The 26,763-nt window shown below is 39.5% G+C and overlaps 1 protein-coding gene across 1 annotated transcript; it reads right to left on the reverse strand.

The window, feature by feature from the left end:
* Window positions 1–6,888: 6,888 nt before the first annotated feature.
* On the reverse strand, window positions 6,889–7,629 carry LOC102081446 (killer cell lectin-like receptor subfamily G member 1). Its single transcript, XM_005458023.4, has one exon. It carries the CDS (start codon window positions 7,627–7,629, stop codon window positions 6,889–6,891), a length of 741 nt encoding a protein of 246 aa, XP_005458080.1.
* Between the last annotated feature and the right edge of the window lie 19,134 nt (window positions 7,630–26,763).

The raw sequence follows: 26,763 nt of genomic DNA on the forward strand, positions 1-26,763 counted from the left end.
GGTTTGCAGTATGACTACACGATGTATGTCTGGGGATGTTACAGTAGTAGTCAGAATTTTGCATCCAGTCATCGTGGCCGTGAATGTCATGCAAACTGTTCTTTTGCTGGGTGGAATGATTGTACAGCGAAAATCTTTAATGACTTAAAAACATAGGTGCACAAGTTTTCATTTATGTTGGATTTTCTGTAATCCCCAAAGTGTCATGGGTACACATAAAGGATCAAATATATAGTCTCACTCACTTAAAACTTTTAATAAGTGGTACACTTTGGTGCTCTCTCTCCTCTAAGTGTGTGGTTACCGCACTTTACCTTTCAGAGGCAGGATCCTCTTGGTCCCCTCCCTCCGGTCTGGCACATATGGTAATCAACAGTAATGTTTAGAAACTGGCTGGTTTAGCCGCTATTACATTGAGTACTAGTGTTTCCTTTTTCTTTTCTTTTTTTTCAACAATACATTATTTTTACATGGTTTTTCAGGACAACCTGTCTTCATCATGCATCTACATTTGGGTCCTCACCACTCCACAACTCAGCTGTTCAATAAAGAAATTATGATTTACATCAATCTACCTTTATAAACATAAAAGAACTAGATTATTTAGATTTAGATTGTTATTTATTTTAATTAAGATTTAAGAAAACTGAGTCTTTAACAGTCAGTGACGTAACATTGAAGTGTCAGCTGTAATTACCCAACATCACTTGGATTATATGAAAACATCCAAGGGATCAGTTAGCATACATTCATGCCAGAGGATGAGCCACAGGGAAGCACAAACATGCTGTTCTTTAGTCTGTAACTGCCCTGCAACTGTTTTTCCGGTAGAAGCACATCCAACATGCACCAGCAGCTTATTTAAACAATATATTCGAATGTGTTTTTTAGTAGAGCAGTAATGAACTGTTGCCAGATATTTTTTATTTGAAAAAAAAAAAAGAAATACCAAGGAAGGCCAGGTGTACCAGTTTTACACTAGCGGTGTGTGACACTGCAGATGTTGGTATCGATCCAATACCAGGTAAATACAGGGCCAGTATTGCCAATACCAATACATATACTGATACTTTAAAGCTATAAAGGCAGCTTATGTAGGGGAGAGCAGTGTATCATGATTTATGACATGAGGCATCGTAACTTTGCAAATTCTGAACACATTTCAATAACCGCTAAATCACTGTGATTCTACAATAATGAGCTAACGCAATAAAAACACTTTTTTTTTTTAGCTTTTTTCATTTTGAAACTAAGGGTTATTTTTTTGGGGGGAAACCTGAAATGTAAATGTGCCCGTCTCTAAAGCACAACTTATGTTGTTTAAATGTGCTGTAGGCTACAAATAAAGTAGACCTGACAAATTCAGACATTTTTTTATAGTGCATGGTTGATGTATATATTTTTTCATTTCACAAAAACAAAGTTATCACACAATTCAGTGTGACAAGAGTCTCAAAATCCCACATGCACAACTGATGTGATCTGTGAATATCAGGCAATTTGTGCATTTAATGGCTTCTAAGTGAGTGAAAAGATTGTGAACAGTATCTTTAGAGATTTATCCAGACAGGAAGGCAAAATGATTTGATTTATGAACTTGTGTATAGAATTGTGACTATTGAGTCAGATTTTTATATAAACATTTCTAAATAGTTTTGCTTCTGATCAGATTGCCTGTATTTGTGTATGGATTGTAGCATGCATTTGTTACTATTCAAAATTTACAAATTTATTAGTTAGTTTCGTTTACACTTATCGATCACATCATAGGCACTTTTAAACCTCTCAGAATAATTTCTTTCCATAACAGCACTCATTCAACAAGTGTAGCTTCACAGTGTCTACAAACAGTGGGGCATTCTCAAAATGTAACACAAGACTGCTTGGCTATTCTGAGTGTTTTTCTTTGTGTGCAAGAAAAGCTATAAAAGCTAGAATGATGAACAGAATTTGGAGATTATTGTCAATAACTTTTCTTTATTTTGAAAACTTTTTATTCACTGAAACAAAAAATGAAGAAACACAATGTTTTTTTAATAATTGAAAGCTGACTTTGCCATTCCCACAAGATAGAAATGAAAGAAATATACATGAAGGAAATTTAGGTGATAAATAACCCAACTTGGTTTGGTTCAAACCTTTATCAATCAGTTCAGTTCAGTTCAGTTCATTTTTATTTAAAACATTTCAAACATGTGCCTTCACAATCATTACAAAATATTATTCCATTATTTGTTTGAAAAGGAGTAGGCAGAAGTATTTACTTATTTGTCTCTACCCCCTCTAGTTTTACCTCTCATTCACAATAATTCACAATAATAATTCACATTAATAATTCACAGAAATGAATTATTAATGCAAATGAATCATGCACGGTAAATAGGCTCAGTAGCAAATAAAATGTAATCTCTCCTCACAGTCATGGGCGTCCCAAACAGCCTCCCTCCCTCCTGTCACCTGAAAGGCTCCACACTTTATCTTGGGTTGTGGACATGATGGTTTTCCCTCTTCACCCCAGGCCTCGTAGTCCATCTCCTGCCTGTCCACCCACAGCCAATCCCCAGCCAGAAAACGCAATCCAATCCAGACATTTTGAGTGGTGTTATGTTTGTTCAGCTCTTTCTGGATCAGCAGCATCTCTGTCTCAGACGCCACACTGGCCAGGTCATCGTGGTGCTCCCTGCAGTACTCCAGAGCTTCCTCCCAAGTCTTTTTCTCCTTCACCACAACTGCACCGTAGCAGAAGAAGGTTATTTTATACCATTGGCTTACATCATTCCACATTTTATTCAGCACAGAGCCACCATCTTCATTCCCCTTATAGTCATCGGGTTGACCTGATTTCCAGAAAAACGTGGATGCCACTCCACCTCCTGACCACAGCCATTCATCTCTGTGTGAGGAATTTCTTACCAGTCCTATCCAGATATACTCTTTGACATTGCTGGAGAGCTGCTGAAGTTTGTTGGCATCATTGTCGTTACTGACAGGGGCTAGGTCTGTGTAGTTCTGCTGACAGTAACTCTGAGCTCGACGCCAATCCAGTTTCTTGTCAATGTAAACGTACTTGTTAAAAGTGCCAGACAAGTTAAGCAGGAGCAGGATGAAGGTAAAGATCTGATCCATTGTTAAGTTTCTCGAAAGAGTCCTTCACAGCAATGAGGATCCAAAAGGTTTTGGAAAATATGTGCTTGAGCTGTGAGTTTTGCCTGTCAAAAAGAATTTGCACATCAAGACTGCCCTTTTATTCTGCCCTATAACTCTGAGCTTGAGGCCAATTCATTCTGTCATTAATGTAAATGTACTTGGTAAAAGTTCCAGACAAGTTCAGCAGGAGCAGAATGAAGGTGAAGATTGGATCCATTGTTGAATTTCTCCAAAGGGTTCAGCAGAGAAATGAGGATCAAAAGAGGTTTGTAAGATATATGCTGGAGATGTGAGCTTTGCATGTCAAAGCATATTTACATGTCAGGGCGGCCCTTTTATTTGTGCTGTAGTACAACACAATTTGAGTGAAACGATCACTTCATATGTGGAGGTTGAAAATTTATGATCATTGATCATCTGAATTTCATTGAGCAAAAAAATAGAAAGAACCTGAATAAAAGTATAAAATGAATCTGTTTCTTCAACTGAGCGAAAACGAATGTATCTTTTATTTTAAAATTCAGCTACACACACACATATATGTCACAAGGAGGACATATTGGTAATATAGTTTTGTTTTTGTTTTTTTCAGGTTACCCAGATTTAACAACACTTGGAAACCATTGGTACGCTTAAAAAAATCCAAGGTTAATAGGAGAAGCTAGACTTTTTTGCATCAGACAAACTGACATGTTGTTTGTTTACATCACACAAACAAATCACAGTTTTCGGGAACAAGGCGAAGTCTTTTTCCATATTGTCACGTCAACCTTCTGGGAAACAGATGAACAGGTCAAGAGAACAAATTGAAAGAGGACTGAAAATGGTCCTTATATTTTTTGAAAGGGATTTCATTAGTTGGGTTTTTCTTGTATTTTCTTATTTTTCTCCTTTCTCCATTCTTTCTTCTATTCTGCATATTTCAGATTTATCTTTCAATGCATAGATGTAAATAACCCACGGCAGACCCGATGACAACTTCATGCTTTTCAGCATCTTTCAACACTATTATTTCACCCTGAGGCTACATCCACGGGTATTTTTGAAAACGCAGATTTTTCTATGCGTTTGGGCCTTTTGTCCACATGTAAACAGCGTTTTCGATCACTGAAAATGGGGATTTTTAAAAACTCCTGCCAGGGTGGAGATTTTTGAAAACTCAGTTTTTGCATTTACGCATGGACGAGGAAAACGGAGATTTAGTCACGAACGGAAAATGGAATGGAGTAATATAAAATTATGTATCTCAATAAATAAATTAAGAAGTGGGGGGCAAACCACCCCTAGTGCTCAGACATTTGCCTGCACCATGTAAGTTTAATGTAAAGCAGACAATGCTTATATTAATATTCTTCTTAAAAGAAGTGTACAGCTTCTATTTGATACCTGTGAGTATTATGACCAATCAATAGATCTGTGCAACTCAGCTTCAGTGAAATTCAGCTCAATTTTACAGTGCCAAAATCACAACACCCAATTGTGAGTCTGTCTGTAGTTTATGTTTGTGCCTGCCAAAGGTCTCAGTGCTTATGGAAAACTACTAAATTGAAAGTGCATTGGCTTCATGTGAAAAGGGTTTTAAGTACACTGAAAAAAAGGCCATGTTGGATTTACTTGATTCAATAGTGGACATTGGTTGCACACAAATGTTTTGCTTTGGCAGAAACTTAAACAATTGAGTTCAATCAACACAACTTGTTCATATTCAATAAACCTGTGCATTTTGTGTTCATAAAACACAATAGAAACATGTTTAGATGAAGTAAGTTGAGCTCTTGGAATATTTTAATCCTTCACAATTTTGTCATTTTATTTCAACACTATTCAATAACTTTTACCCCAATACTACTTGGTCACTTAAATACTACATGTTGTCTTCATATTACATAATATTCAACAAAGTCTAGATCCTGGTTACCATGAGAATTCAATGGATCTACAACAACTACCATCCTCCTATCTTTATCCTGGTTGCAGGGGGGCTGGGAAATAACGCTTAAGTGATAGGTTTCAAGGCAGGGTACACCCTGGACAGCCCACCAGTCAATCACAAACAACCATTTGCACTTACATTGACAGGTAATTTAGAATCGCCAATTAACCTAACTCCAACAACTGCATGGCTTTTAACTGTGGGAAGAAACCAGAATACCCAGAGAGAAACCAGAGCAAACTAGCCAGATTGTGGATTTGAACCCAGGAACTTTTTACTGTGAAGCAACAGCACTAACCACCATGCCACCAATCCAGACTTAACAAAAGCAGGAAAGCTATGATTTCAAGGCTTGATGCAGAAGTTTTTTGTACGTTTTTGTCCTTGACAGGTTAAACCACAATAAATAGCAATAGCATACACGTGGTGTGTGTGTAATTGTCTGCCTCTTATAACTCCAGTGATTTTCCTGCAGTTTGACATCTCATGCGATCTTGTGAATTTCATGAGTTCAGCAACTAACCACTCTTACTAGATTGTATCATGTCATCTCAACAAGGACAAATTAAGTTGTTGAATTTCGTACAGATCCTTCATGATTTAATTATGTTCATAGAAACATGAAATTATTGTGTTTAAATTACAAGTTAGACTTTTTTAATGTAACAACCACCCAATTTACTTTTTTCGGTATACCAAAAAAAAAGTAGAAGCGGCTGCTCAATTTGACTGAGATCGAAGCCTTCCTGAAACCACGATCCAAAGCGCACGAGACTGAAAGTTATTGACTTACTTCACTCGAACATGATATGAACAATTTAATCTAGCCTCTCTGCATATCATGTAGTTTCTAGACTATATAGTTACACTTAACTTTAAAGCATGATGCACTTATGTTAAATACACGCAAGATGCTTACGTAAATCCAAGAGTTGGCCAATCCCTTTTTTTCAGTGTAGTATGACAAATGGCACCAGGATTCTATACAGTGCCGTGTATTTAACCCTTCCTGGTTTCTTTTTTAACTTCTTTTTTATAGTTGTCAAACTTACATTTTTCAAATCATAAAATGCATTTTAATATTAGCCAAAGTAAGTAAAAAATGCAAAGAGAAAATACAAAATGCAGTGTTTAAATTATGATTGTATTTATTAAAACTGTTATCAAAATTAATTAGCCATCTGTCAAACAAAAGGCAAGGAATAGAGTGAAGTTGCAGCAAGGTGCAACAAGGGTTAAATCGTAACTTACATAGCTATATTCCCCTAAACATTGAAATAATGATTTAAAACCACATTTTATGTTTATTCAAGTTGTCTTTGTCTAATATTAAAATGAATTTGATCTGACAGATTTGAATGGATCACATTCATAAGCATTTATAAACCTTTTCAGACTGTGACCCGAAACTTTCCTCTAACTCATGAACTCCTTTAACATGTTTAACTTCACTGTGTCTGCAAACAAAAACACATCCTCAAATTTAAGTAAAGACTTTTGGGCAGAATCCTTTTATCTTTCTCAGTCTTTAAATGTCTTCAGAAAATGTGGGGAAAAAAAGGAATTATGAACAAAATCTGGAAATTATTTCAAATTTCTTTTTATTTGTCTTTTCATAGTATTATTTCTTTTTACTCAGTCAAACAAAAATGATGAAACACTATTTGTAAAACAAATGAATTTTCAGAAGACAGAAAGAAACATAAATGTGATAAATACAAATAAGTCAAATGAAACACCAAATTCTACTATTTACTAAATAGTAAATAAAGGCTAATTCAAATATTTTTTGCAAAATAAAAACTACTTCAGTAGCAAACAAAATGTAGTCTCTCTTCACAGTCATGAGCCTCCCAAGCACCCTTATTGGCTCCTGTCACCTGTAGGGCTCCACACTTCATGTTGGGTTGTGGACATATTGGTTTTCCCCCTTGACCCCAGGCCTTGTAGTCCATCTCCTGCCCATCCACCCACAGCCAGTTCCCAGGCAGGAAACGCAATCCAATCCAGACATTTTGAGTGGTGTTATGTTTGCTCAGCTCTCTCTGGATCAGCAGCATCTCTGTCTCAGATGCCACACTGGCCAGGTCCTTGTGGTGCTGTCTGCAGTACTCCAGAGCTTCCTCCCAAGTCTTTTCCTCTGTTACCACTTCTGCACTGTAGCAGAAGAAGGTTGTTTGATACCATGGCACTGCATCGTACCATGTGTTATTCCGCACACAGCCACGATCTTCATTACCCTGACAGTTGTCTGGTTGATGTTCTGCCCAGGAAAATCTGGACACTGCTCCACCTCCTGACCACATCCAGTTCCCACTACCTGAGGAATCTCTCACCAGTCCTATCCAGATATGGTGATTGACATTACTGGAGAGCTCCTGAAGTTTGTTGACATCCTTCTCAGTACTTACAGGAGCCAGGTCTGTGTAGTTTTGCTGACAGTAACTCTGAGCTTCAAGCCAATCCATTTTGTCATCAACGTAAATGTACTTGGTAAAAGTTCCAGACAAGTTCATCAGGAGAAGGATGAAGGTGAAGATTGGATCCATTGTGTTTTCCTTTAGAAGAATCTTTCATAGCAATGAGGATCTAAAGAGGTTTGTAAGATATATGCTGGATTTGTCAACTTTGCCTTTCAAAAAAAAAAATTTGCATATCAGGACGGCCCTTTTATTCTAAGAACTTGTTTGTTCTCAGCTGCAGTGACACGCAACTACTGCTCACATGTACCTGTTCAAGTAGCTGATGTATAAATTTATTAATCACCATAAACTCAACAGTGCAATAAAAATTGGATGAAATCTTCAGCTCAAATGTGGTATGATGGCTCCTGAGTCGTTGACCCAGTGCTTTGAGTTTATTCTCTTTTGTTTTCAGTCCAGAGTCTTTGTATTAATTTTCAGTGTTCTTTTCATTATGTTTTGGATCTTTTTTGGATTTCTTTGTTATTATTTTGTCACTGAGCTTCGGTTAATGTCTGTTTTATATTTGTATTGTTCTTTGGTTGTTTTGGTTTTGTCTCTTCTTGCTTTCCTCAGCCTTTCCTGTGTTTGCTGTGTCATATTAATTGGGCCTATTCGCAAATATAAGGTTCACAGGGGGTTATTATTTTTTTTTGTTTTCAGGGATGCCAGATTTAAAACCCCTTTGAACCTTTACATAAGCTGAAAGAAAGACCAAGGTTGTTTGAACAAGGTAAACAAATTTTTAATTTGCAAAAGGCAAAACTGATGTGTTGCTGAGTTCACATCACACTAACAAATTAGTTTTCACGAAGAAGTCAAAGTCATTTCTCATATTTTCACGTCATCCTATTTGGAAAACAAATGAAAAGGTTTAGAAGAGAAATTGTAAGATGACTGAAAAAAAATCTTATATTGCATGAGAGGGATACGAATGTGTTTTTTATGGGGTTTTTTGGTCTTTTTATTCCTAATTCTTTCTTTCTTTCTGCATACTGCAACTCTGCCTGTTAATAACTTGAATTAGCATGTACCATGATGGGCCACTGGAGCGTCCCAACACAGACAGACTATCTTTTATTATTTTTCACTGTACGCTGTGACTGCAGTTGTTCCTATTGTAACAGCTGCCCACCGTACTGCTTCTCCCTGGTCCCAGCACACTACATAAATAGAGAAGCAGAATCATAACATTCACACCATCCAGCCCCTCCTGGTATTTTCCACTGTACCCTCAAGTCGTCCTCTCTCTGCAGCTGAGCCATGACCATTCCACACGGCGTTTGTTCATTATTTTTTTGTTTGTTTTGCATGACTTGTACTGTCCTTATTGTGTAGTTTTGTGTAAACCTCCTATCAGCAAAGATCATAGTGTCATGGCGGGGTGCGCTGGTGTGTTTGGAAACAGGACCCAAAAGCAGATGCTGACAGAGGAGTTGCAGGTTTTAACAAAAAGCGAGCCTTTATTTGGCAGGTGGCAGGAGTTAAACATGAAAAACTAAGCAAACTAAGAAACACTGACAAACACTATGACTGTGAGTATGGTTGGGACAACAGACAACCTGACAATGATGTACAGAAAACAGAGGGCTTAACCCTAGAACACTATCGCTGGGTGATTTACACCCGAGCAAATACATTTACATGATTTCTCTCTCCTGCAGCTGTTTGCGTGTCGAGGAGGCTGTGCCTTCACCAGGGAAGTCTCAAATGTCCCAGGAATGGGTGGACCAAAGACCAGCTTTCCAGAGTCATTATTTTGTTTTAGGAGTTTTTTTTTTTCATTTTGTTAGACATGGCACAGTTGAAAGTAAAAGACGACCACTCTAATTTGTCATGTGTTGTCATATTTTGATATATTTGATTACTTTTTATTGGTTATATTATATCGGGTAAAAATCACCCGGCATTAGTGATTGTGTTACTATTTATAGCGATAGTGTTCTAGGGTTAAATACACATAGGAGGGGATCAGGGGAAGTGGGAACACATGGGGAAACAGCTGACTGACATGAACACAATGACGGGACAGGGGAAGTGAAACTAAATACAATGAACAAAGAACACAAGACTCTTTCAAAATAAAACAGGAAACATGGAGAAAAAATACAATAAACAAACAAATAGAACTAAAATACACACAACACTGGGTCGCAGACCCAGTACAATGACACATAGAAATCTCTCTTTCTGTTTGTATCCCTGTATCTCGCTCTTCCTCCAGGCTTGTCCAAGACTCCTCATTTGCATCGGAAGTCCTTTGCATTGGAAGTTGAATCTTTGTCAGTAGAGGGATCTTGCCAACTGGTAAACATCAAATTATTGTAAACATGAAATATTCTTAGATGCATTTCATTCAGGGTTTCTTAACAATATTTGATACTCTTCAATCACAGTTGGCATTATTTTGACATCCTTGAAGGAACTTAATTGCAGATGTAATGAAAATCATCAAAACTGTTATTCAAGTAAAGCAGTTTTGATGCTTTTATAGTTTAGTGCAACACATTAGTTTATTATTTAATGACTGAGCGGCATATGGCTTTTAGTTTTTGTTTCTGGTGCCCTCTAGTGCACAGAATTGCATACAGTTGTGTTTGTGGTTGAGAAATTATTACTGATTTATTTATTTGATGTATTTCTTTGACTAGAGGGCTGTTTCAGAAATTACAGTAGGTTAAGTGAAAACCCTTGTTTTCACTTGTTCATGCTGAAGTTCTGTTTGACAAAGAAATCCATCGTTCTACAGAGCAATGAAGATCCAAAGAGATTTGAAAGATATATGCTGTAGCTGTGAGCTTTGCTGTAGCTGTGAGCATTTGCACATAAGGATGGCCCTTTTATTCTCAGCACCTGATAGTATTCAGCAGCAGGAATGCACAATCAATTCATTAATGACCAAGACATTTATAATAGTATGACAATTCTGCTCTATTCATCATTACTTTTTATACCAACCTATGACACACATTAAGGTAAAAGCTAAATTAAATATGTAAAGTTAGTTTACATTTGTGGTATTAGGCAGCTAAAAGTCTTCAGCTAAGGTTGGGATAAGGTTAACCTAATCACACAATTATTTTGGTTCCAGATTTAAAAAGAATTTGAAAAAATATGCACAAGCTGACAAAAATCCAAAGTTTATCATGACAAGGTAAACACATTTTTAATTTGTGACGCTGGGTACAAATCAGAGAAACAAATCTCAGAATTCATTTCATATTATGTCACCTTACTTGGTGTCATGGTCCCCGCACCTCGCCAGCTGACATCATGTCAGGCGCTATGTTTTGTTTTGTTTATTCTCCTCTCTCGCCTCTGCTCTCTCTTTCTCTCTCGTCCTCTCCCACTCTCTCTTTCTCCTGCCGGGCCGGAGCTCAGTATGGGCTCCCGCCCCTGGCCCACGCACCTGGGGATATAATCAGCACACCAGCCGCTGATTACGAGTCCTACTTAAGATGGCGGATCTGTAATCTGTGCCATCAGAAACTGAATTTGAATAAGTTAAATTTGAATTTGAATTACTCGGATTGAATCTGAATTGTAACTTGAATGAAAGCTTTTGAAAACTGAATTTGAATTAGTCTAATTTGAAATTGAATTTATGGTTTGAAAATGAATTGATTTGCTTTGAAACTGCATTTTATCCTTTAAAAATTCAGCTCTCGAATAATTTCAGATTCACTCTCACCATTCAGTTTCAGTTCTACAATTCAATTTCAGTTCCAAAATTCAGTTTTTTGGGACTTACATCCGGTTCCGGTTCAAGCGCAGATTAATAGAACTACAGACTGATAGCGTTACTGACGGGAATCTATAGCATCTTGAGCTGAATTAAGACTTCAGAAGTCATTCGTCATGTCGAATGACCAGCGGATAAACTCTCAGGTTGGTAATAAATGTATTACATGTATAAGAACAAGCGTCATGTTAACAATTGATAGCCGTACAGTAACCTTTATGCTTATTGTAGCTGCTAGCTAAAAACGCTAATTTAGCGTAGTTTGCCCTAAATTCAGCTTTAACAAACAAATATGATCGACTGTTTCTAGTAGAATTCCAAAGTTGTCATCTTGTACCCTGTCAGAGCCCTGTATGCTTGCAGAGACCCCTACAGTAGGGAAACATGCAAAACAGTGTCCAAACCTTTGTATTTGAGCTTTATTTATGTCTTACACAGCATCCCAACTCTTTAGCTAACTTAATAACTTTAGCTAAAGTGAATAGTTAGTCTAATTCATTAGTGCAGCATTACTGGATCACCTCTGTTTGAAGTGATATAATATGATATACAACTATCACTGAAACAGCAAACTTTGTAAATAAACAAACAACACTTCTCATTCTCTAAACGTTTGGCCACAGCTGTAGATTACACTATCAGTGCTTGTTCACTCTTGACAATAATTACATTTCTGAATTCTCTTTGTGCATTTACAGGTAAACAATATCTAATATTTTATCTAAATGACTGCTTTGTCTTTGAAAAGGTGAAGAGCCTGAGGCCGGTGACACTCCAGTTCTACTCTAAGTACATCCTTACGGTGGCTCACAGGACAAGGCTACATTCCTGTCCTGCCAGAAGAGAAGAGAAACTTCAGAGTCTTCATGAAGTTCAACCACACCTGTCATATGGAATATGACAGGGGTCTCAAACTCCAGTCCTCGAGGGCCGGTTTCATGCAACTTTTCCATGCCCTCGAGGACTGGAGTTTGAGACCCCTGCCGTATGGTGTTTATGCAGTTTTCTACCCCACAGTTACAGCATGTCTGACTGCCTGTTCAGCATATGCAAAAATATATGATGAGTTTAAGAATGTGATGACTAAGGCCTTCCATTATGGTGTTTGTCATCACATGTCACAGACATCTGGATGATCATTTGGAATAAACAAAAAAACAAAAAACTTGTTACTTCATCTTTTATCTTTATTATTATTATTGTTCTTATTTTACATTTTTCATTGTTAGGCATTAGGTTTATTTATAGTAGTCCTTTCCAACTTCTTTCCCTCTTCCATGTTACTGTGTCAGCATCTATTTGGGGTTGGGAGTGGAACAGAAAGTAAGGAACAGAAAGTGCCATTTAAACCAGGAGAGGTTCTTATATTTCAGAAGAAGGGATTAATTCAAAAGAAATGACCTCAATGCCATATTTTATTTAGGAACCCTAGAGAGCACTTTGCAAAATAACACATTCTTATAATTTCACCCTCAGATGAGCCAAGCTACGACTGTCAGGGAAGGTGATGTAGGTACAGAGCATGTGAGAGTGGTTAAGTTAATGTCTCTTGTCTAGATGAAGGCACAGGAGGGATCAATGGCACGGCGTAGAGATTCAGTATCTTCAGTCTTCAGTGGACACTCCATTTCTGGCACAAAACACCTGTAAAAGATGGTCGATTTAGGAGGTCACCTGACAACTTCAGCCTGTCAAACATAGCAATGGAGCAGTATGTTTAAAAAAAAAAAACTAATTAAGCATGCACTCAGTACCCTAAGAATTATTATGGTAGTTAAACACAGTGATAGTTGTATATCATATTATATCACTTCAAACAGAGGTGATCCAGTAATGCTGCACTAATGAATTAGACTAACTATTCACTTTAGCTAAAGTTATTAAGTTAGCTAAAGAGTTGGGATGCTGTGTAAGACATAAATAAAGCTCAAATACAAAGGTTTGGACACTGTTTTGCATGTTTCCCTACTGTAGGGGTCTCTGCAAGCATACAGGGCTCTGACAGGGTACAAGATGACAACTTTGGAATTCTACTAGAAACAGTCGATCATATTTGTTTGTTAAAGCTGAATTTAGGGCAAACTACGCTAAATTAGCGTTTTTAGCTAGCAGCTACAATAAGCATAAAGGTTACTGTACGGCTATCAATTGTTAACATGACGCTTGTTCTTATACATGTAATACATTTATTACCAACCTGAGAGTTTATCCGCTGGTCATTCGACATGACGAATGACTTCTGAAGTCTTAATTCAGCTCAAGACGCTATAGATTCCCGTCAGTAACGCTATCAGTCTGTAGTTCTATTAATCTGCGCTTGAACCGGAACCGGATGTAAGTCCCAAAAAACTGAATTTTGGAACTGAAATTGAATTGTAGAACTGAAACTGAATGGTGAGAGTGAATCTGAAATTATTCGAGAGCTGAATTTTTAAAGGATAAAATGCAGTTTCAAAGCAAATCAATTCATTTTCAAACCATAAATTCAATTTCAAATTAGACTAATTCAAATTCAGTTTTCAAAAGCTTTCATTCAAGTTACAATTCAGATTCAATCCGAGTAATTCAAATTCAAATTTAACTTATTCAAATTCAGTTTCTGATGGCACAGATTTCTGCCCATAGGGAGAAGAAGAGGAGTCGTTTGTGTTCGCGAGAGCTGTGTGGAAATCTTCCCTCCCTGGACTCCTGCCCCTTTCACTCCCGGACCCTGGAACCCCGACCCCTTTTCCCCAGACACCGTTGTGTATATATATTTCACTGTGGAGGACACTGTAAATAAATTCACTTTTGGTTTGAAGGAACTTGTGGTCTGCGCCTGAGTCTGCTTCGCTAGCCCAGACTCTTGGAAACCAAGTGAAGAGGTCAAGAGAACAAATTGAAAGTTATGAAAATATGAAAAATATGTCTTTATATGGTGTGAGAGAGGGATATAATTTATATATATATTTTTTTTTTTTTTACAATTTTTTCACAACTGCAGTTTTATTTTCCTTTCACCATTCCTACTTTAATTCTTCGCAATTCTATTTTCTTCATCTTATCTTCTGCTTATTTGGGTGGAATTACATTGCATATCTAGAAACATGCTCAGAACATTTTCAGAATGTATTTATGTCCGTTTGTGTTCATGCTTGGCTCAAACCTCAAACTATAAATCCAAAAATATAAATTGTGAATGACAGATAATAGATGTCAGTGGGCACATCACCATTACAGAGTAAGTCTGCAGCATAGACACTGCAACCTGACACTTGGATATAAGTTCTGTTTTTTGTTTTTTTTTTTTAGGATTTTTTTTCACAACTGAATTTTCCTTTCCATTATTTTGGTTTCAGTTATATATTTCCTTTTTAGGTACAGAAACAGCTTTAGTGAAGGTTATGAATGAGGTTCCTATGGCCTCTGAAAGTGGACTCATCTCTGTGCTTGACCTGCTAAACCTCAGTGCAGTGTTTGATACTGTTGCCCATAATATGTTTCTAGTTGTAGGACCCACCTGTTAAATGAACCCTGGAGCACCGCCGGTGAGAGAGGTTCTCGTGCTTCCCCTAACACCTGAGCAGCACACCTGTGACAGCTGCTGGCTGCAGTGCCCCCTAGCAGTCGAGGAAGTGGAGTGGGTAGGGATGAGCTGCCATTACTTTTGATAAATCATTTTTCATCCTGTTGGATTGGCTCAGGAGGTCAGACTCTGTCTTTGTTTTTGGCTCTTTTTTCAGTAAGGCTATGTGTGTGTAATTCAGAGAATAGTTTAGTTTTGTTTATTATTTTGACTCACCCTAAAATCTTAACACTTCCATTCTGTGATTTCCTTCTCATCACATTGTAAATAAACGACATGCAACGCACAGTGATTTGCTTCTTGTGGCTGCTTGGGTCTTGGGGGGCGGGGTGGTGTCGATGTTCATGTGAAATTGAGCAAATGTAAAATTTGAAGCAAAATAGCATAAATGGAATAAAACATGAAGTGTATTCATATGTGACTGAATGTTGAAATGTAATGAAATTAATAATAAGTCATGTTATAGAATAATATAAAAAAGAATAAAATGTAATTAAGTGATTTTAAAGTTTCAAACATTAAAATCACTTAATTACACAAAGTTTTAAATTTCATTTGTAAAAAAGACACAAAAAGGGTGGAAGATAAGGTGTGGCTGGACATCAGGTCAACAAGGTGATTGAACATCCAGAGAGAAATAGAGGAGGAGAGAGAGGAGGAGGCAAATGGGCACTTGGCAGAGTATAAAAGAGGGCCCTTAAGAACATTTGATGTTGTTATTTCCTATAGCTTTCGTGTTAGAGTATAAATTCAAGAAAACTTGCTTTGTTTTTTGCTTTGTTACCTACTGGATTAAAACTTCCAATAACTCGGCTCCTGTCCTATTCATTTATACAGTCCTGATCCAAATTTTTAGACCATTTGAAAAATAGCAAAAAAATCATATTTTGCATGGTTGGATCTTAACAAGGTTCCAAGTAGAGCTTCAACATGCAACAAGAAGAAATTGGTGTTAAACAAAACATTTTTTTGAACATGCAGTTCATTGAAAACAATGCTTAAACTGCAAAAGGCTGTTTTATAACTGATGAAAAGTTTAGGACCACACCTCCAAAAAAAAAAAAACCCCCATCAAAACAGGAATCAAAGTTACAAAGATGAATTCAGTAATGAGTAGCTAGTAGTATTGTTGATCAATTCAGAAATCCTTTGCAGCATGCTTGATGCAAGTGTTTGCATGAGGTGAGTGGGAACATTTCTCCAAGTGGTGATGACAGCCGCACGAAGAGTGTCTACTGTCTGGAACTGTTGTTCGTTTTTGTAAACTTCCCTTGCCATCCATCCCCAAAGGTTGTCAGTTGGATTTAGATCAGGGGAACACGCAGGATGGTCCAAAAGAGTGATGCTATTCTGGAAGAAGTCCCTTGTCCTGTGTGCATTGTGGTACTGTAGCGTTGTCCTGTTGAAAAACCCAGTTTTTACCACACAGACGAGGCCCTCAGTGCTGAGGAGTGCTCTCTGCAACATCTGGACATAGCCAGTGGCCATTTGATGCCCCTGCACCTCCTGAAGCTCCATTGTTCCACTGAAGGAAAAAGTATCCCAGACCATTATCGCACCCCCTCCACTGTAGCGCATAGAAAACATCTCAGGTGGAATCTGCTTGTCATGCCAGTAACGTTGGAAACCATCAGAACTATCATGGTGAAATTTTTTCTCATCTGAGAGAATAAAACTTTCTTCCACCTTTCACTGTCCCATGTTTGGTGCTCTCTTGCAAAGTCCAAACCTTCAGTTCTGTGGCGTTCAAAAAGACAAGGCCTTTGAAGACTTGTTTTTGTTTTTGAAGCCCTTCAGTTTCAGATGCCATCTGGACAGCCAATTGGATCCTCCGGCCCAGTGCTGGTAAATTTTTGGGGGGTCTTCCACTTGATTTTTTTGTTCCATAACCTTCAGGAACATTTACGAAATTCCAAATGACTGTCATACTGCTTCCCACCTCAGCAGTGATGCGAGAGACCCTGCTTATAGAGTTCAACAACCCGACCACGTTCAAAAAGGAAACGTTTTTTTTTGCCTTTGCATTCAAAAGGTCATGACAGTGTGACTACCTGATAGAAAATGACAATCAATCTACATTTTTACATAGATTTGGCTTTTTAAAGGCATGTGGTCTTAAACTTTTGAACAGCTGTAAAAAATCCTATTTCAGTTTAAGCATTGTTTTCAATAAATCGCATGCTCAAAAAAATGTTTTGTCTCACTCCCATTTGTTCTTGTTGCATGTTGAAGCTCTACTTGGAACCTTGGAACCAGCTTTCAAGTGGTCTTAAATTTTCGATTGGGAGAGTACCTACATGGAAGAGATAAGTGCATCAGTGGCCAAAGTGTGCTCATTCTCTCCAACCTCTCTCCTGTCAAAGATCAGAACAAAGCCCAGATTAGGTTAACTACATACATATAATTCACATAATTAATAATAATTAATCCACATAATTATAAATTGCTCTTACTCGTTACTCTAGCCTTTTGAAAGTAACACACCCTTGGGGCTTAGTTTCCCAAGCCACTAAATTAAACCCAGTCATATTCCAGGTACCATAGATTTAGAGGCAGCAGTTGTAGCAGGTGTGGCTGGTAGGAACCAGCCTGCAAGGCTGCTCAGGGCTCCTAGTTTTTTTATCAGAGGAGCCAGGATAGACATCCGGAGGGTTTAGAGGCAGTTAGAACTTGGTGAGTCCCCTCATCCACGAGAGTCGTTTTGTCCTCACTGACACATCACTAACAAAAAACAAGACTGTGTGTTGTAACAGGAGCAGGAAATGATACTGCAGAGGGAGCCAACACAAGTGAACCTGGAGCAGGAAGAGGGCAACGACAGCTTAGGCAGCCTAAACAAGTGAAGAATGAGTTGCAGTAATCCAAACGTGATGAAATAAATGCATGAATAACATTCTCCAGTTCAGACCATGACACAATGGGACTAAACTTGGTAATAATTGTTAAGTGTTAAAAACAAGAATGAACTAGAGAATTGACAAGAACATCTGAACTGAAAGCAGAGGCAAGTAATGGAAAGATTAGTGATAGAAAACTTAGCAAATGTTGCAAGGGGGCCAAGAGCTTCCATTAATTTAAACACATATCTGTTGATAGGTTTATAGCATAAACCTCCTCGCTGGAACGTTCAGGACAATTTGCTACACAGCAAAAACAAGACACAAGTAGGCAAAGTTCTTTGTAGTACTCATGCATGAGGGAGGCCTGCCTGGAGCCAAGTGTCGTTCCACCCACTTGACCTCCATCAGACTCTCAGCCAGGTTCCCCATAGCACTCCTTTTATTGTGGTTACATGAATATGCATAGGTTCATTAACATATGACATCTTATATAGGTATGCATGTGAACAAAGAATACCGTGTGTGTGTGTGTGTGTGTGTGTGTGTGCGTGTATCTGTGTGTGTATGGGGTCAAGATGTAACCCCAGGAAGACTCCCCAAAGCTGGTGCCAGGAGTCTAGCGGTACATCTGAACAAAAGGCTCTTAGACTCAAACAGATATACGTGTGTTTGCTATACCATATATCAGCAAGAGAAGATATGACCTCTCCTAGGAGGTGTGTGATCTATGCCAGAACACTCTGAAGAGGAGTGAACGCACTCCCCTCTTCATGCTACACAGAGTTGTTACAGACCTCCTAGGATGAGACATTCTTTCAATCTACAAATGATTATATTCTTCTAAGCGTATATGAGTAAATATTTCTAAGCATAAATGACAATCACAATACAAATCTAACATCTGTGAGTGGCACAAACAAGGATTTCTGTTTTTTCTTTATTAAGGCAAAGAGGTTGTGAGCCATCCACCTAAGGACCTATTCAGGATCTACATCTCAAAAACATCTTGGGACTTAAGGGATATAAATAACTAAATCCCATCTGCACAACAATGATAACAAATGTCCTTAAATTTGTCCAAAATGTACTGAAGAGGGAGCAGGTATAATAGAAACAAAAAGGGCCCAAGTAGAGAACCTTAGATGGATATGTAGTGAGCCATTCTAAAGCAGATCCAGATACACCCACCTAGTATGTCAGCCTATCGAGCCAAAGGACATCTAAAGTCTAAATCTCTGTGAATTTTACCTCGATCTCAAGGTCACAGGCCACATTTTTCAAACTGACACCATAGGTGCAGCTGCTAAAAAATAAGATGAGTTAAAATTTCAGGAAATCCAACATCAAAGTCAAAGGTCAAGGTTTTTAACTACTGTGACTGTAATAATGCAAGAAGAAAGTCACCTAAGACTCTAATTTTTACCACAGGTGTGTGTAGGAGGCATATGGGTAGCACTGGTGGCTATCCAAGCTTCTGAGTTTAATAAAATATTTTTTCTGCAGTTTGAAGCTACATTTCCTGTGGGGTTTTTTAAACCCACATTTTTATTTTATGTTTATTTTTTTTTTAATTACATCAGCTCCTTGCACATTCGTTGTCCTATTAATGTGCTAAAATAATCAAATAAAACAAAACATGAAAACAAAAACAATGGAAAAGTACAAGATATAGAAGCCATGACAGTAAAAAGATAAGCCAAAACAAAATCTGAGACCTTTTTGCATATACTTAGTGCCACATACAAGTCCCATCTGTACAAAAGTTCACAGGATCATTTTCTCACCAAAGCAACAGGTTAACGCTTTTCTAAACTCTCATTCAGAAGAGTCCTTTATTGCCATTATGTGTTCACACAACGAAATTTTGTTTGGTAGCTCTCGTCACAGAAAAGACTGCGCATATAAATATATGTATATTGTAAAAACTCCCCTCTCGCCCCTGCGGGGCGTTCTTTATCCTTCAAGTGCAGGTCCTCTACTAGAGGCCTAGGATCTTGAGGGTCCTGCGCAGTATCTTTTCGGTTACTAGGACTGCTCTCTTCTGGACAGAGATCTCGGATGTTGTTCCTGGGATCTGCTGGAGCCACTTGCCTAGCTTGAGGGTCACTGCATCGGGTGCTCCAGTTACCACTGGGACCACTGAAACCTTCATCCTCCACATCTTCTCGAGCTCTTCTCTGAGCCCTTGGTACTTCTCCAGCTTCTTGTGCTACTTCTTCCTGATGTTACTGTAATTCATTATTTCTACATCTATTAGTGGTGAGCGGATCGATCCAAATATCGATAGTATCGATCCCAAGTCGGGATCGGTATCGGATCGATACTAGCCTGGTTAGATCGATTCTTTACTTTGAGTTCTGCTTGTTTGCTATGCTGTGCTTTCGGCAAAACGAAACAGCCAGGTCGCTGGACTAGCCGCTCCTGTGTCAGCGGAGAGCAGGCACACTTTGCTCCCCCGCCCCCCTCTGGTGTTGCGCTGACACGTCACGTGACTTAGACACTTTGGGGGTTATTAAGTTGTTTACATATTAATTATATTTTTACCAATTGTTTTTGTTGTTGAGAATTTTAATTGTAATTTTCGTATTATAGTTTATCAACACTATTTGTTTTAATTTGTTTACTGGTTTGCGTGCACTTAAGATTAAAAAAAAAGAAAAAAGAAAAAAAGATCGCCACCACGGCAGACCCGATGGCATTTTCATGCTTCGCCGCATCATTTATTCTTACAATAATCACATGGTTGCTGTAACAGTACATTCAACGGCTGCAGCTCTCCCGCTGCAACCGTACACATCACCACCACCAAACCTGCAGCGGCATCGCAGAACACGCCCTGCCACATACCCCCATCGCCCACTTCACCCCACCCCGCGAGCAGGCGAGGGAATCGGCCCGGACCATCGGTGCCCCATGCCCCGGCCCAGCGACGGGGAAGTGTCCACTCTGGCGGTCGCCCGTGCCTCCAGCAGAGGCCTGATGGTCACCCATATGGCAAGCAGAGGCGGTGGAGCAGGAGTAGAAGTGAGCCGGGGCTCAGAGGCAGCTGTCCGCTTCGGCACGCAGGACCATGCAGCCTGCGTGCCGAAGCGGACAGCATGCTGCCCTCAGGCAGGACCCCCGCGCACCTCGCGCACCTCGACCTCCATCTCCAGCTTGGCAGGTCCCGCTGGCGCACCAGCCTCCGGCTCACCCCGAGCCGCGCGCTGTCCACCCTTACAGTGATCACTCGGTTGCTGTAACAGTAGCCTACATTCAATGGCTGCAGCCCTCCTGCTGCCAGCTGTACACATCAACACCAAAAACAACAACAGCACAAGCAGCGCACAGGTTTTAAGCCGGTGAGGCATGATTGTAGATGCAGTGAAGGTGAGTCCACCTCATCTGCAGCAGCATCGCCGACCACGGCCGCCACAATAATAAAGCATTTTTTATTTAATTATAAATAAATTATTTCTCCTAATTATGTCCTGGGTTTTAAGTAATTAATAATACAAAAGGAAAAATCACAAATAACACTTAAGGTCATGAAAATTAATTGCGATTTAGCAATTCAATGAGGCATCCACCTGATTTATTGAAAAGTATCGGTATCGGTATTGGTATCGGCGATACTGGCCCGTATTTACTTGGTATCGGATCGATACCAAAATATGCAGTATCGCACACCACTAACATCTATCACTATGGCCGTCTTCCTCTGCTTGTCACCATTTTGTCCATCTGTATCTGGAAGTCCCACGGGATCTTAGCTTGGTCATTCTCAACCACCCTAGGGGGCGTATCCCATTTTGAACCACAGCTGCTTCCGTATATTATGCCTTCCACTCGGTTATGGCATTTTATGTATGCCCTGCCAGCTAGTATTTAGCACCCTGCTGTAGGTGGTGGATTATCTCAGGGTCATCTTTACACAGCCCAAACCTAGGGTCTTGCCTGGTGTGATATACCCCAGCCTGTTGTGATCAGAGTTTGTTCCTGTCCTGCCATATTTATTTCCTCTGTGTTGTCTTTCAGTCTAGCTTTCTCCAGCCACTGGTAGGATTTCTGGATGTCAGCCACTTCCTCTATCTGTCAGTGGTACATACCGTGCAGGGCCTGTACTTCCATGATGGTTCCTCCTCTTGCTCCACTTTCTTGGGTTTCTGCTGCCTGAGGTACTCACTGAGCACATGGTTGGTTGTGGCCATCTTTATGATGTAGTCATGGATATTCGTTGTCTCATCCTGGACTGTGGTACTGACACTCACTAGTCCTTGGCCTCTTTCCTTCTGCTTAGCATACAGCCTCAGGGTGCTGGACTTGGGGTCACACCGTCCATGCATGATCAACAGCTTCCTGGTCTTGATGTCAGTGGCTTCTATCTCCTCCTTTGGCCAGCTAATTATCCCTTATTATACTGTGCTGGTTACTGGAACCTGTTCAGGGAGGTTGCTGTGGTCTTCTCTTAGATCAACGAGCCACTTAGCATTGCCGTTATGTGTTGCATCCTTCTCCCATATGTTCGTCCAGTATTGCTCCATCTCCAGCCTTGATGGTGCTGTTCTCATATTGTTCCCCTGCCACTGAGAGTGCACTTTGGATGGTTCTGTGGAGAACAGCTGGTTTATTCTCCTGTTTTCTATCTCTCTGGTATATGGCCTCTGGTATGGACAGCTTGCTGTACTTCTTAGGCACCTTCTTCATCCCACCTTTCTGCAGCTCCAATAGTTGGCTAACATCCCACCGTGCTACCTTGATTTTGGCTTCTAGTTTCCTTCTACATGGTTGAGGTTGTTCAGCTTGTAGCCAAGCATCGCACTAATCACTGCTGTCGTAGTGTAGACATAGTGTCTTGGTAACCAGCTACGGAGGATCCAGGTTTCAAGCTTCGCCATGATCCTTTCTTTCAGGTCAGATCCTCTCGCATCCAGCGATGCTTCTTCCATCGCACTTGGGATTGGTACCCAATCTCAGGTGATGATATCTCCCCTCTGACGTTTCATCCTGGCTTCCCCTTGCCGTAGCATTTGTGTTGTACCTTGTCAATCTCTAGCCATGAGAGCTGTTCCTTCTTCCGAATGTTGGAACACTGAGCTTCTAGTCGTTTCCCTGTGAATCTGGATGCTGGGTATAGAAGATTACATAGGTCCCTCATCCTATTCATGTTACTTGTGTAACAACTTATGCCTTCTTGTCGAACCCACGACTACCCCCCCCCCCCCCCCCCCCCCACCCACACACACACACACACACACACACACACACACACACACACAGGCTCAAAGCCCACATGTGTAACTGTAAGGAGTACCAGAAGCTCAAAACAAGAGTCAACAGCAGAATAAGCTGTTTGGCATTGGCAGAGAAGAATTGGCAGGTTTTTCATGAGCACAACCCACAAATGCATTTTCCTTTCAAAAATGGTGGCATTTAAGGGGAACTAAGCAGGCTTTCCAATAGTATAAGGTTTACTGCAAGAAACAATGTTACCATAATGAAAAAATCAACCAAACACAAATTTCCCTACTTTTCGGGCGATGTTTATGTTTAAAACATGTACTTATGCTGTAATATGTGCGGTATATGTAGAAGCTGGTCCTGTCATGGTCCCTTGGTCTTTAACTCTGGGTTTTGAGTTTTGTGGGTTTGTGATTTGTGATTGTGTGTGTTTTGAGAAGTGGTTTAGGTTTAGTTTCTCTTGATGTTTTGAGTTACTGGTGCTTGTGAGAATTCCTGATCCCTGTTTTGGTCCCTATTGTATTATATGTGTCTCTAGTTTAGTTACAGATGACTTTAGGTTTTTTAGATCCTTTACTATTACATTAGTCTCATCTTTGCTTTGTCTTGTGATGTTTTCTATGTGAAAACAGTGTTCTTGTCAGGATTCTGGTTCTCTCGATCCAGTGTTTTCAGTTTTCTTGTGTCTTTGTGATTTTGCATTATGGTTTATGTTCAAAGTTCACTTTGTTAGTCCTAGTTTATCCTATAGTGTCTAGTGTTCTAGTTTAGGTTTCCTGTATTCTTTGTTTAGTTCCCTGAATATTTAATAGGTTTCCCTCATATATTTGCCCTCTGTCTCCCTCTGTGTGTCTGTGTTTATATTGTGACGTTAGTTCTGGTGCCATGATCCTACTCCTTGTGTTCTGTGTTTTCCTCATCCCTTCATGTGCTCCTCCATGTTCTCTTTATCCCTCCAGGCTTTCTCTGTGTACTTCCTGTTTTACTTTGAAGGTCTGTGTCTCATGTTAGTGTATTCTGTTTTGCTTCCTTGTCTCGTCAGCTCTGAGTTCTCCCAGCTGTGTTCCCCTCCTGTCTCCCATTCCCTGATTGCTCCTGTGAGTATATAAGCCTTGTGTGTTCTCCTGCTTGTTGCTGGTTTGTCTGTGTAGTCTTCCTTGCTGTAGCCCAATTCAGTCTGCAGCCTTAAAGGCTGCATTTTGAGGCCGATTACGTCACAGTGGCGCGCCGAAGGCTGTCCCAATTCAAAGGCTGCTCGAAATGCGGCCCTCAAATGCGGCCTTCATTTCCCTGAATTTTAAGGCTGTGGCGGTGTAGACTTCGTGGCCCAACATATCCCACAATTCATAGCGCGGCAGTTGGTGTGGATAATTTTGCTGCAGACGGCAGAAGCGGAGCGGCCGAAGAGTAAACTGTGAAAAGTAGTGATGGGTAGATGAGGCCTCGTGAAGCGTTTCAGCACATTCTCCAAACTGTATCGATACTGTGTCGACACAGTGTTGCTGTTTTGCGCCATACTGACACCTGCTGGACCTTAAATATCATTGCAGGCAACTTACTTGAGACTCACAACAGACACTGATTCAATGACCTAGTTATACTTGTACACTGTAAGGTATTGTACTTTCCATGGAATCATTTTATATGTTTTACATTGCAAATATTGTAGACATCTTTAAAATATACTGTGAATTACATTAAGTGAAAATTAAATGAAAGTATTGTGAATATAATATTACCCATTTAAATGTAATTGACTCAGAGTTTATTATAAATTTCTATTCGGAAAAATAAGTTTATCCAATGTTTTTGCATTCAGTCTATTGCGTTTTGGTTTTTTTTGTTTTTTTGACACCATTTCCCCAGCTTTGGAAAACTCACAGGCATAGCTGAAGCTGGGGTACACAAAAACTGTAAAGCCAGGTGGAAAAAGTTCTGATAAGATGTCTTCCTATTCCCCCAGTACGTTAAAGGATCCTCTGCTCTCGGAATTTTTCTCTCCGACACTCTCCACAATACTAAGGGGTTGACAGTCCTTTATAATAAAATTCAGGACTGCCTGGTCCAGAACAGTCTTCCTAGATGCTTGATTTCAAAATAATAAAACACATATTAATAAAAAAAATGATGATAAAGCTGTTCAGTGTCAATATAGGCCTACTTGTGTTCATTCTCGGTGTGTTTGTCTCCTCATTTTCACGTTTGGCTCTGTAATGCCTAAACACTGAGGAGGTGCTTTTGTTTGTGTAAGAAAGCTCCGCAGAACAGATGCGACATTGCATAAAATGAAATAATTTACACTGCAGGTCACATTGCTGTTTTTCCTATTCTGATAGATTACACTGAAACAAAGACAGACAAACTATTTGCAGTTAAAAGATCAAAATGATCACACACAGCAGAAACATTTCTTTTTCTTTCTCTTTCGAGCTCCATTTTGTTATGGAGAGATGTGTATTTTTATTTATCTTTGCGAGAGTAATTTTGTGTTTTTTTTTTTTGGTGGCGACTCGTTCCGTTGACAGATGCGGATGCGGTACCTTTTAAACACAGTTTGGCGCGTTGGCAATGAGCGATACAGTAGCTGTATCGATCACGTGACTTTTTCTTAAAGCGACGCACGCACCGACACAGGCTTCACTCTGTGAGCTTGATACAAGCGCCGGTGCGTCAGTGTTGCTGGACCCATCACTAGTGAAAAGTAAGTACTGAATATGATGTCACTTATTTATGTGCAAATGTTGAATAATGAGGAACATTAAAACATTACTGTTGGCCACATGTCGGCAAAGTTATGTGACATTAGCGATGTTTGTACTTTCAGCTTTTACTTGCTTTTAAAGCCTTTAAACTATAATAATACAATAGTCGACCTTAATCTTACAGAGAATGTGATGATTTTGTGGATAATTAAAGTCAGTCATATATCCACAAACACAACAAGCTGAAAGTCAGTGAATGCTGCTCGGTTTGCAGTCCTGAATATGACGGCACAAGCAGGATTCACTGCACTGTTAATGTTAGCTATGTTATATTGCTGCCTCTGTTCGGTGGTGTCGAGCCAAACGGACTTTAACGTGTGTTTGAACGAGCTGACGGTTCACTCGTTAAGCTGAAAGAAAGATGCTTTAATCACAGGAGTCACACATGTGTCCACTGTACCATCTGGAACTCTTCTTGTTTAGCACTCGTAATAACACAAACACTAAATCCTCCTTCTCTTGTGCTGTTTTGTAGCAGTGTGTACACCTGAGACTGTCACTTGTCTGTCTGTCCTGCACTCTCTCTCTGTTTCTTTCTCTCTGATTGTGGAATAAAAGTATGAACATGTATTTATAAGTTACACTTTTACACTGTTTGAATCCTGCAGCTTATCACACATTTGATTTCCATGTGTGACAACTGCAAGTGTCCAGAGTGAGGACAGACTGAGGGACCCACTGCTGCACATCATCTGTGAGGCTTTGCACCCCTGATGATCCACCAGGACAAACTCAGCAGTGTGTGAGGAAGAGGAGGAGGAAGAGCCAGCAGCAGCTGACAGATGGAGAGAATAGACAGACTGTTCCCTGTTTGTGAAGGACTGCTAGAAAAGTTTAAAATAACTAATTGTCTGTCCTGAATCAGTCTTATTAGGTAATGTTCAAATAATGTTATCATTCCAGTGTTTTCAGTGTGGGAGAAAGTACTCAGGGCCTTCAAGTTACACACTATGAAAGGCAGTAACAAGTTTAATATTCAGAAACCTAAAGTATGTATCAGCAGCAGAATGGAGCTAAAATAAATGTTTGTTTCAGTTCTATGAAGCTTTGAGTATTTTGGATTAGTAGCACTGCTGTGTTTGTTGTATCATA

The sequence above is a fragment of the Oreochromis niloticus genome, linkage group LG23, assembly GCF_001858045.2.
Source record: "Oreochromis niloticus isolate F11D_XX linkage group LG23, O_niloticus_UMD_NMBU, whole genome shotgun sequence".
NCBI classification, from domain to species: Eukaryota; Metazoa; Chordata; class Actinopteri; order Cichliformes; family Cichlidae; genus Oreochromis; species Oreochromis niloticus.